Source organism: Anolis carolinensis, chromosome 6 (assembly GCF_035594765.1).
Source record: "Anolis carolinensis isolate JA03-04 chromosome 6, rAnoCar3.1.pri, whole genome shotgun sequence".
In the NCBI taxonomy this organism is placed as follows: Eukaryota; Metazoa; Chordata; class Lepidosauria; order Squamata; family Dactyloidae; genus Anolis; species Anolis carolinensis.
In genome coordinates, this window is record NC_085846.1 from 67,067,854 (window position 1) to 67,083,337 (window position 15,484).

At 37.6% G+C, this 15,484-nt stretch overlaps 1 protein-coding gene across 3 annotated transcripts in view; it reads right to left on the reverse strand.

Moving 5' to 3' along the window:
- myrip (myosin VIIA and Rab interacting protein) overlaps positions 1 to 15,484 on the reverse strand; it is a 196,546-nt gene that overhangs the window by 100,479 nt on the left and 80,583 nt on the right. For all 3 annotated transcript variants that reach the window (XM_008115546.3, XM_008115547.3, XM_062957474.1), the window contains exon 3: positions 1,721 to 1,942. In XM_008115546.3, the coding sequence (XP_008113753.1) occupies positions 1,721 to 1,942 (222 nt within the window). The remainder of the gene's footprint in view (positions 1 to 1,720; positions 1,943 to 15,484) is intronic.

A 15,484-nucleotide genomic window follows, 5' to 3' on the forward strand; every position in this document is an offset into this window, starting at 1 on the left:
ATCGATCTCATTTGAACTGTGTTTTTTTTAAATCTGTGTGGCTAGAGCATTAAACAGATATTTTGAACATGCACAACATTCTTTCAGACCTGTACTAGATGATAAAAATGAATAATGAATATCCATGTAATTTATGCAGGCAACAATATTAACAGTATATTTCCAAGATTTGCAAGGCATGAAAAATCCAGGGTGCTTTTTTCTTTCTCATTTATATGCATACAACTCCAATAGTGACAAGATAGATGTTAGTTCTTTTTTTCCCAAATAAAAATACAATCACACCCAATTTACTACTCTCATGTAAGCAAAAGGACAGGATTTAAGCCAAGCAAGGAGAGCTCCAAAGAGAGAAAGGACTTCCCAAAGATGTGGTCAGAATTTGGAAGACTTATCAGTCTCTATAGCTTCCAGAATTCCCTGATATATCAGTCTGCATAAGATTCTGAGAGTTATAAGCTTTTCCAGAAAGACTAATGCAGTGCTTTCTTTAAAATCTATCCAGTGAAATGTGGAATTTTTTAAAATTATCTAGGCATTTAAAAGTTACTGTTTAAAAAGGAATGCTTTTGACATTGCATGGGGACATGTGGCTCTCTATTTGTTGTAGGACATCATCTACCAGCCTCTGACCATTATGTGAACGATGCTGGCAATCAAACAACCTTTGCAGGGCCACCCAATCTCTGCTCCCGTTTTAAGGGCTGTGTTTGACTGCGTATGTTGTAGTGCAAAACTTGTACTGAATTATATTTCCACTTAGGTATGCTGCCCAGACAGCATATACTGACGTAGGATAAAAAAATATATACCAATGCTGGTTTTAAAAATGCAATCAAAGAGGAAATTGCAAGCCACAGCCAAAGAAACTGTTGAACTGGGCTGGTTTGTAGTGTGACTATTTACATGACATACACCTGTTGACTAATCAGCTCACCCCTTTCTAATGACTTAAATGCAACTGCAAATTGCATCCTGAGTAGATCCTTCAAATTAATTACTGATTCAACACTTATGCGAATCTCATTGTTTCATTGGGTCTCGTTTAGCTGAGATCAGTAATGGGATTTAGACCATTGTTCCTTCTGTTTATTATTTTTAACTATGGGTTTTTAATTGTTATTTATTTTCATTGTAAACATTACTGAGGGTTCCTTTTTAATGAAAAGCAACACAAAATGTTATTAAATAAATGAAAAAGGATGTATCACATTTCTGCTTTAATATGACACCAAGAAAGTACAGAAATAAAATTATTGCAATTTATTCAAGCAATCTCATATGTTGCAGAACACCTGTATCACTTTAAGTCACACATATTTCAAACAACAATCAGGAACAAATGGAGAATGCTAACATTTCATTTTCTCTGTCCATTCCCTGTGATTTACTGATTTATATTTGAACATGACTGTCAACTCTCTACAGATCTTAAGGTATGGATTTGCCAATTTATCAAAGCAAAGTCAATTAATCAAAAGAAAGCAAAGAAACTATTCTAGTACAAGAAGTCAACATTGTTTTATGAGCAAGATGCACTGGGGAATTAATATGACTGTCCAGAGAAGTAATGGATCTTGAAGCCACTTAGGGAAAAACCAATTGTCCTAAGTCTTGTATGTATGTTTTTCATGTTCCATCAGTGTTACTGGCTTGCAATATATAAGGCTTGGGGGCATCAACATTGCCATTTACTGGTATCGGAATTTGCAATACTTACCTAGCTTGTTGGCATACATTGCAGAGCCAGGTTTTTTCCTTCCTCTGGTAGGAGCTGCAGTTCTTACAGATGTTGTATTTGCAGTCTTGGCACTGTCGCTTTGTGTTGATAAAAAAAGTAAAAGGGGAGCAGCAACGCATGCAGCAGCGCTCATTAAATCTCTGTTGCTTGGAAAGGATGCTGCATTTGTCAACTTCTTCATCAAGCTTCTGCTTCATTTCACTGGAGACACAGAAGAAAGGCATAAAAGGAAGAGATAATCAATGTTATTCTAAGGAAAGAGTACTCAATTGTTTCCTCCCTGGACCAGCCTTCCATATAACTTTGATAAAATGTACATTTCTTAGGCTGTTTAGTGAAGAATTAACGGATGGGACCAGGAATGCTGACCTTATCCACTCTACCTTAATCGTCCCACATCTATCTATGCCTTTTATCAAAAAACATGAAAACGGGAAGACTCTCGTGTTTTTCAGGGCTCCGTCGGGACGCTTCCAGAACAGAGCCATATCTGACTCTTACACCATTTTTTTGTGTTTTTCTCCCTTCCTTCCCATCCGCTGAGTTGTAGGTCCTGTTTACGTCTGTTTACTTTTTTCACTTCATAGATTTTTTAAAAATACCTCTTCTGGGTCCAAGATGTCCGTGTCCCCTGGGCAATGTCCTTGCAGACGGCCAATTCTCTCACACCAGAAGCGACTTGCAGTTTCTCAAGTCGCTCCTGACATGGAAAAAAACCCCACAAAATGTAACAAAATTCTGGCACATAGGGTATTGCTGAGCAATTATAGCTGAAAAATGCCTTTTAAAAAGTTAACAAATCAATGTGAGATAGTTTGGTCCAATTTGGAGACAAATTTGTACTCTTCAATCCAGATCTCCCCCAATCATGTATTATCCAGCATAGTGGAAGCCTAATTCAGAGCTGTTCTGGTTCTAAAAGGAAGCGTACATGTTCTGAGAAGAACCAGCCTGTCACAGTTTAGTTCCTCAAATCCATCTAAAGATGATGCCATTTTCCCTTCACTTGGTCTCTGCTAAATGAACTGGCCTAGAAGAAATGTGTATAGAGCAGAGTTTCCAAACTCTTCCATAATGGAAAATTATGTTATTTTACAAATCATGTATTTTAAAAAAATATGAATGAAAGATTTTCATGAGATATGTTGTGTTCCCATACACTTTGCTATTACAGTTTATGTATGTGTCCATATCTCTTACAAGGGGTTGATTTGATCTCCGGTTTGCTGGAAAACGGAATGTCTTTGTCACAAAATTATGCATGTCTAAAAAGGTGCCCCTTTTTAAAAAGGAGCTCCTGGTGGCACTGTGGATTAAACTGCTGAGCTGCTGAACTTGTGACCATAAGGTTGGTGGTTCAAATCTGGGGCGTAGGGTGAGCTCCCACTGTTAGACCCAGCTTCTGCCAACCTAGAAGTTTGACAACATGCAAATGTGAGTAGATCAATAAGTACCACTCTGGTGGGAAGGTAACGGCACTCCATGCAGTCATGCTGGCTACATGACCTTGGAGGTGCCAGCTCTTCATCTTAGAAATGGAAATGAGCACCAACCCGCAGAGTTGGACACGACTAGACTTAATGTCAGGGAAAAACTTAATGTCACCTGATATTAGACTAGCTCCTATCCTGACCACATTCCAGAAAAATCTGAAAACATGGCTGTGTCAGTGTGCTTTTGACTAATTTGGTATAATCTGACAGCATCCGTGTCTCCTATACCCAGCTGCTACACTTTACTCTGGTCCATCTCATCAGTGTTCTTCCAGTAATTGCACATATGTAATTTTAACCGCCTGCCTCCAATTTCTGAATATTATTTATTTATTTATTTATTTACAGTATTTATATTCCGCTCTTCTCACCCCGAAGGGGACTCAGGGCAGATCACATTATATACATATAGGGCAAATATTCAATGCCCATATACACATAATGTTCACTGTGCCTTGTTGACTTGCTTTTGATTTAATTGGATGTTTTTGCTTTTACATGTTATAAGTTAAATGTACCTATATTGATGTATTTTATTGTGTATTACTGGGCTTGGTCCCCAAGTCCCTTTGGGGAGATGGGGCGGGATACAATAATAAATTCATTATTATTATTATTATTATTATTATTATTATTATTATTATTATTATTACAAAACATTTGGAAAACTCTGGTATAGCCGATAGGTTGCAGATATGTATGTGGAGGCAACAACAGAACGTTTGTCGCTCCCAAAATCCCACAGCTAACACAGTCACTGTGATGTCTCATGGGCCTTGTAGTCCCGTTCCTAGTGCTATTGTGGCAGACGAGGAGGAAAACATGGGATTTCCACCGGTTCTGCTTGAATCGGAGCCTCTCCACCTGGAGGATGTTTGTCCTCAGGAAGTTAACCAAACAAGCCTTGGGCAGAATTCTCCCCCGTTTTCCCGAAAGGACAATTATAATAGAGATAGAGGAGCCAGGGAGGCAAATCGCCGGAGTCTCAGAATCGCAGCCAAACAATTAGCTGATTAGGTCTGCTTCCCTTGGGAAATTCTAAGGAGTCATGCATCTGGACAGAGTTGGGTTTCGCTTCTTGTTCTCCAGAGAAAGTGTTCTGTTGGCGGGAAAACAAGACCCTATATAGGGGTTTTGCCGCAAGGGGAACCTTGCGGAGTCAATTCATCAGCTTGAGAGAGAGATCGTGTGTGGACTTCGTATTCCTTGTTCCCTGCTTCCCAGATCTAGTTTCAAGTCTTGCCTTGTCTCACGTTTTGCCACGGACCTTGTTTCATGCTTCAAGTTGCCACGTTTCAAGTCTTTGATCCAGCCAAGAATCAAGCTTAAGTTCCAGCCTTGTTGTCAAGCTTCAATGGACTATAAGACCTTGTCATCTCCCCACACTTCTGCTTGGCAGAGTGTGTGTTTCGGTTAATGGATTATAACTTTGGACTCTAATATCTTATATTGGACAATACATTTCTGGACTATATTTGACCTCATCTGGAAGGTCTGCTTCTGAACTTTATTCTTCACTTGTTTTTATTGACTTTATATATTTCTATAATAAAGATATTAGATAGAATCTGGTCTCTGCGCATGGTTATTGGTGCTCTGCAGCCTGGGTCCTGACAGTCACTGGCTATGCTGGCTGACAAGGGGGTGTGTGTGTGGAGGAGTGTGTGTGTGTGGCGGGGGGAGATTAGTAACGAAAAACTTAACTTTTTGAAGAATTTTGTAAAAGGCAACATGGCATCCTTTTTCATTACATGAACAGAAGCTAACCAAGCAGCAGCTTATTGTCATTTCAGCACTAGTGATGGTCCGATGCAGTGTTGTCCAACTTGTGGCCCTCCATATCTTCACCTCCCAGAATTCCTAGCCATTGGACAGCTGGGGCTTCTGGGAGCTGGAGGCCCAAACATCTGAAGGGCCACAAGTTTGATACTTTTGGCCCAATGTCTTCCGCTGTACCCAAGGGCAGCAGGGTGTTTTAGGGGTAGATGATAGGCTCGGTGGCACATTCAGCTCTCTCTTTCTACTTGCATCTCCTGTATGAGGCAGTGGCTTCACTCTGCTTAACAGTAGGGCTAGCAATGAGTGGATGGTTGGCTTTTATTTGGGGCAGACCCATAATTAAATAGGCAAGCCTGCTGCTTGAGACTCCAAGTCCATTATTTTCCACAGCTCCCACTATGTTACATACTAGCATCTGTAAAAACTCAATGCCTGCTGGCAATTCAAAACTATGTTCAATAACAAAGACTTCTGACATTAGCAGGCCAAAGAAACAGCATCCAATTTGTGTACATTTCTTTTCAAATGTCACAAAGCCAAGATAACAAAGCAAAAATTACATGCATTCACAGCTGAGCCAATTATAAGACTGATGGCTGTTGCAACTGTCAGCATGCCAAAGTTGCACAGCCTTCTTAAAATGTGTAACATTATTTTCTCTGAGAGAAAATAAATTCAACTTGAATCAAAAACTAGAAGTGTGTCTCATATCATCCCCACGTTATTTCAATTTCTAGGTAAAGCAAGTTCACCACAGGAACACTTCATGCTCTGCTCTGTATAAACCCAGTTTTTAAAATGTTTTTATTTCAAAGAGTTATGATGTTTCTTAGATACTGTGTTTTTAAAATGAGATGATGAAACAGCCATTCGATCATCACCTTTTAAAAATACAGTGAAAATGTACTGATATAATTTCAAAATGGTATCCTTCACCTGCTAAACTTGAAAATTTATAAAATGGCAGTATAGTTTCAGAATATTCAGAATTATAAAGAATATTCATATAGCTACTCTGTTTCCTTGAAAATAAGATGTACCCAAAAATAAGCCCTAACATGATTTTTCAGGATGCTCAAAATAGAAACCCTACTTCAAAAATAAGTTACAGTTAATTAAAAAGTCAATTTGGAAAAATAAAACATTTACTGAAAATAGACCTAATGCATCTTTTGGAGCAAGAATTAATAGAAGACCCTGTATTATTTTTGGAGAAACAAGGTAATGACCACTGATGGGTTCAACTGACATGAATACGACATGTGCTTGTACAAAGCCATTTCAAAGACCAGTTTACACTGATTGAATGCACTTGGGGGCAAAAGTGTCCTGTTGCATTTGTCACTGATGACACATTTTTTCAGCACCTGGAAAAATCAGCATTACTGCTAACACATTAACATTATGTCATTAATAGAAAATTAATTTGATAACTTTCTAGGATTAATCAAATTGCTTATGAAATGCAAGAAATAATTAAACACAAGCATTTTAAAAATGTAACAAAGAAAGCCCCTACGGATTGCAAAAATCATATTAAATGTGTGCATATTCACATCATTACCATTTGAAATACAGAACATGATGATCAGCGAGTAGTTGAAACCATGGACCCAGAGACAACAGATAGGGAAGGGCAAATGTATATGGATAACTAGGTAAGTTACTGAAATCTGACTGTGTAAAACATGAATGTAATGATGTATTCCAGTATTGGAAGGCTGTTAAGTACAAGCTGCTGATCTGACCTGAATTTTAAGGAAGGAACTGGCAAAACCACCTTTGAATATTTATTGCTGAAGAAATTCACAGGACTATGAAATTCATAGAGCTGCCATAAGTCAACAGATGACTTAAAGGCATGAATACACTTACACACAATTGGAATTCATAACATAGTTGCTTTGAGGAATGCAAAGTATTTTTGAATAAGTAAGTAACTGAAATATATTGCCTGCAAATACATCTAATCATTCTGTTGTTCATTCTTAGCCCTATAATTTCATGATGTCTTCTAATCTGTTAAACAAGAGGTTTCTTTTCAATGATAACTGGAAATAGTAAGAAGAGCTGAAGACATCTTTGTCTTGTGTCTCTGTTTAATTGGACAGATTTTGAATCCGTGTGGTTTGTGAAAACTGTGACATATAAGGAATATATTTCATTACTGCTCTTGGAAAATGTTTTCCGAGGTCCATATGTTCTAAAATTCTGAAAAGCTGTTATGGCTCAGCCATCACGGCCTATATTTCATCAGGAGATGGATTTGGAAACAGATTATACTACTGATCTAGGAGACATTCCAGACCCGGAACGAGGCCCCTTGGCCTTGCAGCTCCCAGATGTTGTAGCGCCAGAGGATCCGCTAATTGGAGAGCATTCCAAGGCCTCGTCAATCTTGCCTACACCAGATGGTGTTGATTTGGGCGAAGATGGGCTTTTCAATCGGAGGGAAGCTTTTACAAGATATAGGACCAGGAGGGAGGGTGTGTGAAGAAGTAAAAGGTTAGCTCTCTGACTTGATAATGGCTAATTTTCCCATGTGAAGTTTTGTGGGTCATGTACTCCCTTAATCTTGCAACCTTGGGATCTCCTTAAAGGTGTTCCTCTTTGTGTTCTTCATTGCAGTGTCAACTTTACTTTCCTCGGAAGAGGTTCCAGTATCCAGGTCTTAGCCTTGTTTTTCCAGCCTTGCATCCGTGATGGGTTTCCAGTTCCAGGCAAACCACGCCACGCCCGTGACTTCCGAGTAGACCTTGCCTTGTTTACCTTGCTTTCCTTGTTCCTGAGTCAAGACTTCCCCAGCCGAGCCGCACTGCGTCAGTGACTCTTGTGTAGACCTTGCCTCGTTTACCATGTTATTCCTGTTCTTGAAACGGGACTCTCTGAGTGGATTACAGTTTGCAGATTTGCAGCGTTTTATTCCTGTTTCCTGGTTATTGGACTAACTTTGGTTTCTTGGTGGAACTAACGAGTTTCACTTATGGATTACAATTGGGACATTGCTGAACTTGTTTTGAACTGATAAAGACTCTACCTTAAAGACTATTTCTTATACTGACTTTTTACGCTAACTGCACATATATATATGCCTTAATAAACTGCTTGCGTGTGATACTGGCTCCTGTCTGGTTTTCAGGGTGCTCCCGTAACCTTAGGGTGTAACAAAAGCTATAATCAGCTGATTCTATCAAATATTTGAGAGCATCTAGGGACAGTGACAAAACTATCTGGTCGGGATAGAAATAATGTGTAATTATTATAGCTGTTATATTCAATTACCACTGTGATTAATTATACTGAGTACACACAGTACACCACATCTGCCATCTGCCTGGTAGGCTCAACATCTGCTTGGTCAGTAAGCATATATAATGTGATGTATTGATTAAGGTATTTGGCTGAGAGTGATGGACATATCTTATTTCTTTGATCAATTGAGGAAATCGGGCAATAAGCTGCTGGGTTTAAGCGATCTTTCCCTGGTTCAGCTATAACCATTTACGTGTTATTTTCCAGGAATCTGAACTTTTCCTACTGTCAGAATTGATATTATGTGTGAGGTCTGAGTTTCCCAAAGTAATTAAAAAAAACTTTCCTGAAAAATCATTGTTGCTTACATTTTAAGAAATATGTTGACAGTTTGCAAGAAGGTGCACAAACCTTTTAAATTAGGATTTTCTGAATGACAGATTGTCTGATAGCAACTTTAAAACATCTTTTTTTTAGTGTTTGCAAGGTAGTATTACCCATTTATGTGTGTGAAGTCCACTCTGATGCACAGACCTGGATGATTTCCATTTCAATGTTCTAGCCAGCCTTTTAGATCCTTAATTGCTAGCCTCATGGCCACAATTCCATTAGTATATCAAAAAGATTTCTATCACGGTCAGATTGAAAACTTCATGTTCAGTAATTACGATTTTCCATTTTCCATACATTTCATTGCCTCTGGTTCTTTTGTGTTTTTCTGAAAGAATATGTAGTACCTGCAGTGGCATGGCTCTTTTCTACTCATGAATTACCATTGTTATGATATTATATTACCATCGTTATGATTTTGAATACAGGGACCATATATCGTAAGGGTTGAGAGAAACTGCTGGGTGCTTGAACTTTTATAAAAAGTTAAATATATATTTCACATTTTTATTTGAAGTGTGTGTGGGGGGGGGGGGGGTAGTGCAGAAGGGGCAACTGTATGCAGGGTGGGAGACTATTTTCACCCTACTTTCCTGGGCATAGTGGAGAGATGTGACATCACTTCTAGCTGTCAATATTTAAAATTTTCAGCTGATTTAGATTTTTTTTTCCACTTTAAGGTATTGAGGTCCTTGGCATATGGCATAACATCATTTCAGGTATTTTGGGGCCATTTCATGTGGAAACGTATTCCAGAATTTTTTGATTGGGGGGAGGGATGATGGTCTCAAGTGATGTCTGGCTTCAGAGGAGACCCAAGTATTATTATTTTTACCCAAAAGCCACACTTTTCCCATATCTGCTTTAGTTTCTCTGATGGATTGAAGCCATAAAATGCACGTGTTGGGGGAAAAAAAGGTAGTTGACACTACAGGAGCATGGTCAGACTTGATAATTAGTTTGATATCTCTAATTTTAATTTAGGGAAGCAGTGTATTCAACAACAGAAAATATTTCTTGAGAAGATATGAGTGTTTGCATAGAAAGAATAGCCTTTCTCATTACCTTACTTTGCTCTCCAAATATTTGCTAAAACTTATTACTGTAGTTTAATGTTTCACGAATAGGGCTGGTGAGTTGTATTACATGGAAAGCCCCTCTTCCTCCCAGCCTATGCAAAAAGTAGAAAAAACAAGCAAAAATGGCCAACAGAGGAATTATCATAGAAGCAGAGATCTGGAAAGGACCACAAGAGTCATTTAATCCCATGCCTTGCCTTGCAGAAATACACAACTAAACATTCCTGAAAGGTGCCAATCTGATCTTTTTAAAGAAGATAGGTCCATTACCCTCTGTGGGCCCTTCTACACAGGCCCTAAAATGCAGAAGTTACTGGGTTAAAAAGGGAGGGAGTAGCTAAATGACACTAGTGCTATATCCACGCTGTTTTGCAGTAACAGATGAAAAACATGTGTTAAAAAGATCCACTTATATCCCGATTTTGGCTTAAAATGTGCACATTCGCATCACTGTGTATCCCTGCAATCACGTAAAACACATGCCCCCCCCCCATGTAGACTGCTCCAGTGGACATGCACTTTTTAAAAGCACAAAACAGCTGATCAGCTAATCAGGCTGCCAAACAAACACAGGGGTGGCTCAAGGGAAGCACAAGTGAAAAGCAATTAGAACTCTCCAAAAACCTTTCTTTTAAACTTTCTAATATTAAACAGAGGTTGAATTAACATTTAGAAGAAGAGAAAGATCCTGTGGAAGGTTTTTTTAATTTTAAAACACCCTCCATTATGTGCTTTATCTCATATGTGCACATGCAAATCTACTTATATTTATATTAAGTTATTCACATGTATGCAGATACAGTCCAGGGCATAACGAAAGGATTTTTAAAAAAAATTCTACTGGATGTCCCCTGTCCACCCTCCATCTTGTTCCGATACAGAGGAAGCCTGTGAGGACGGCAGGGGACCCAAAGCTGGGGCTAACAGGTCTCTGTGGTGACCAGCAGTCAGGTCCTAGGATTTTTTTTACCCCACATTGTAAACACGGATTTTGGCACTCTGTGGAAGCGCCCTGAGTCATTCCATTCCATGTTGAATAGTTTTCACATCAAATAATTTTTCTCTTCCCTTGTAATTTAATCCCTTTGTTCATTTCTAACTTGCTCCATCTTCTACATGCCATCCCTTCAAATATTTAAAGATAGTTATGTTTCTCAGACTTCCCTTCTCCAAGCATAACATACCCAATTACCTCAGTCATTTCTTCAGTACATTTTTGCAAGAAAATATCTGCCTCTACTAGATTGAAAAAAAGAGAAATTAGATAATTTGAGAAGTTTAAAGTTTCACATCTTACATAACCACAAAAAATATCTCCAAGCACAGACCTGAGCTCCATGTTTCATGCTTCATATTCATTTTCAGATACTAATCTATGGTTTTTTGATTGCTTTATGTAAAGCCTCAAAGTCCTCCAGTTTGTGGCTGTTTTCATATAGCTCATTTCATGAATTATGATTAACCTGAATAGAAAACCCCAGTGGCAGAACTACATCTTCAAATGAATGAGAAAAGGTTTAAATTTATTGTGATGTTCCATGACTACATTTTGGTAGATTTGTATCCGTTTGTGTCTATATTCTAGATTTTTAATACTGTCCAATGATTTACATTGTTTTCCTTTTCAGTATCTTGTAAATTATGTTATAATATCTGTATAATGTTCTAATGGCTGATGATTAGGCTTTAATACTCTATGAGCACTTTGTATGTCATCATTTATAATGCAGATGTCTGGGCAGATATCATTAAACCAAGCAAGCAGAAATACAATTATATCGCCTCCTCCTTCATATTCTTCCTGACTCTTCATTTGTGGTTTTCTGTGTCCTGCACTTTGTATTGTGGAATTAGTGTTATTTTCGGTAGTTTCATCATGCAGTCATCATATGTTATTGCTTTGTCAGCAATTGCACCAGTGCTCATCAGTTTAAATATTAAATTTGTCTTTTTCTGACATAGCACTTATAATGCTGATGCCCGGTCTTGTTGCAATTCAAATCTAATTTTTACATGACTTAGGCATATCTTCAATAGTCATATTCTACATTGATTTTTGCCCCTCATGGCTGTTTGAGCAGAAACAAATAATGTTTATTGGGTTAATCCAACAGTCCTTTCTCAAACACAGTCACTGAAAGTAACTACATTTAGTCATATTGATATCAGTGACTCTGTTCTAGAAAAGATTAAAACTGGATTTAGCCTCATTATTGCATTAATAAAAGAAGGTGAAGGAAAAATTCAGATAACAAAGAACTATATTCCCTGTGTGATTTTTTTTGTTTTTAGTTCTATTCCACATATTTGAGGAAAAGCAATGTCTCAGAAATCCTGAATGATTGTAGAGTGAAATCCTTCTCTTTGTGAATATACAAGATTAATTGCAATCAGCTTCAAAATATAATCACACCAATTACATAAAAATGAGTTAGTGTATGTAGAACAAAAATTAAGGTAACATACTATGTATATAATCAAATCGGTCTGTGCTTTCCTTCATCCCTAAAAAGCACAGACTAATTAAAGTTTTGATTTATTCTAATGTCTGATGAAAATGATGAAATTCTAATAAAAATGAATGCGTTAATCATATTAATGAAAATATGGCTAGGCTGTACAGGGTTGAAACTACAGAAATAAAATAGGATAAAAATGTATTGCTACACAAAAGAGAGCTTTTAACATTTGAAATCATAAAACATTAATTTATTCTTTCTCTAAAAATCTCCAAATGTATGGTTTAATCAGCAGAACAGAGGGGAAGTTTGTTAATGCTCAAAGAATTACAAATGCACTAAGGAGAGATGTAATGTATGCAAATTGAACAAACGTTTTAAATTATGCATGGTGATTGTCACTGTTTAATTTTAAAAGAGTGTGCAAAAATGCACTCTTCAGGAATACCAACTTTATATATATTTCTCTTCAGCAGGTTCTGAGGTTGTTTTTATGAATGAATAAAAACATATAATTTTATTTTACAAAAATAAAGCTCTCCTTAAAATTCAAGACAGTATTTATTTATCGTGTCAGAAGCGAACCAAGAATACAAGTTGTAATGTATTTGAAATCACAAACAAAGTTTTTAAAAACAACAACAATATTGCATTGTACTAAATGTCCTTTGACCAGTAGCTGGCCACTTGGGACTGCATTGTAATAGGTGGTCTGTGGTTTGCTATTCTCTACACTCGCATGTCGTGGACTCCACTTTGTAGCCCCATTTCTTAAGGTTGGCTCTGCATCTCGTGATGCCAGCGCGCAGTCTGTTCAGCTCCTTACAAGTCACTGGAGAGTTCCAGTGCTGAACAGCTCTCACAGTGAGAAAGTTCTTCCTAATGTTCAGGTGAAATCTCCTTTTCTGTAATTTGAAGCCATTGTTCTGCATCCTAGTCTGCAGGGCAGCAGAAAATAAGCTTACTCCCTCCTTCCTATGACTTCACCTCACGTATTTATACATAGCCATCACATCTGCTCTTAGCCTTCTCTACTGCAGGTTAAACATGCCCAGCTCTTTAAGCTGCTTCTCATAGGGCTTATTTTCCAATTCCTTTTAGTCAACCTCCTCTGGACACATTCCAGCTTATCAACATCTCCCTTCAATTGCGGTGCCCAGAACTGGACATTATTCCAGGTGTGGTCTGACCAAGGTAGAATAGAGGAGTAGCATGACTTCCCTGGATCTAGACACTATACTCCTATTTATGCAGGCCAAAATCCCATTGGCTTTTGAAGCTGCCACATCAAATTGTTGGCTCATGTTTAACTTGTCCACAAGGACTCCAAGATCTTTTCTTGGAGATGGAAAGCCCGTAAGTTTTTTCCTTGTGGAAAAAAAGACAAACAGAACACTAGCAAATTGGGTAAGAGACAAAACTAGAAAACTAGAAAGCATATGAGAAAGAAGACTAAATTAGAAATCTCAAGCTTGACATCTGCAGTATGTTTACTCTAAGCCCAATCCAACAGAATTAAATGGGTCTTAAACCCTTGCTTAGTCTGTGGAGAACTGTAAACTTTTAAATGTAAAGGAGCATTATTCTCTATGTGTGACATGGAAGAGAGACTCAGCTACAGTTTGTGTGGATCGAGTCTCAGAATTTCAAGGTAGACATACAGAGCGCTGTGTACGTGTACAGTACATTGCTATGCTAAATGAAATGGAAAATAACACTATCATATCTTTGGGCTATTTCTAATATAAGGCAAAAACCAATTTAAAATGTCCCAGCAGAACTACAGTTTTAGAAGGAAAATCGTTCTTAATGGATTTTTCTCTGGGCTTCAAAATTTCATTGTGATTTACTGTCAAAATTGGTGTTTGCTTTTCTTTTCTTTGTTGAGGCCCCTGGCAATGGGATAGCACACATAGCTACAAATGAAATTGATAATGTGCCATAAAAAGACAAAAAAAGTCATAAAATATTACTGTATATCTTGAGCAATTGTACTTATTTGTAAATGTTGTTATCTACTATGGCCCTACAAGGGACAGTAATGTATAAGCATTTAAATAGATATATAGCTCAGTCTGTCTTAAAGCCTATAGCAATTTATGAGTCACTATGGCTACAAGAATTAGCTTGGCATAACTCTCAAGAATGGTCCACAGGCAAAGTAACATGGGAGTCATACACTCACACAAAATTGCAACTCTTTTGCTACAGAACAATTGCTCGCCTCACATGTGGGAGTAAATTATTCCAAATTACTGTACTATTACTATATAATACAACTCATGGACATAGAACAGTTCATGCAACCTGTGAATTTGACCAAAATGGTGGCCTGACCTGTAGTATTTTGAACAATTGACACTAAAGGACTAAGTTTGCTGTGTGCCTCCAGGTCATTCCTGACTTACACTGAAACTAAGGCAAGGCTATCATGAGGATTTGTACAGAGAGTGTTTCCCTTTGCCTTCATCTGAGGCTGCATCTTGTCCAAGTTCACCCAGTGGATTTCCATGGTTGTTCGAGGATTCAGTCCCTGGTCTCCAGAGTCATAGTCCAATACTCAAACCACTAAATCATGATGGAGTGCATTCTTAATACTGAAATGTACTTATTGGTTACCTATGGCTGCATGATGGCAACATTTCCAATTGTAATACCTTTTGGTGTCCATATAAGTGTCATCAGCTGTTAATGTCACTGATCCTGCTACCTGTGTTGGAAACATTTCTCTCTCTAGAGAAATAGATATCAACAAGTCTAGTTTATAAATGTTCCTTGGAAAGCAGTTAACAAAGTTAGAGTTCAGTAGAATAAAAAGTTAAGTTTTTCTTTGCAAATCCAAAAGAAAACTGCTCTAGCTTCATTAGCTAAAATCTCATTTGACATCAAACTATATTTGCCCAGCAAAAATGGAAGTTTCAGATGTAATGGAGACTACAGTACTTTTTTTACCCTTTTTGTTTGAATGCATTGCAAGTTGTTTTGTTTTAATAAAATTGTTGTGATATTTAGATGTATTGCTCTTTCAAATTAGGTAGTTACCAAGATAGTACCAAGGTAGATAGTTTTTCTGCCTTGGTAATTATCACTACCAAGACAGGAAAAAACAAACAAACCAGTCACCTTGTATAGTTCAATGGAAAGAAGATGTTACTGCTTTTGCTACACATGAATGTGTATTTTATAGACACCAATTTCAAGGAAATGTACTTTTGGAAATCTACCATATATATTCATATATAAGTCAATCTCATTATAACTCAAGGCAGGTTTGATGCTAAAACTAAGGAT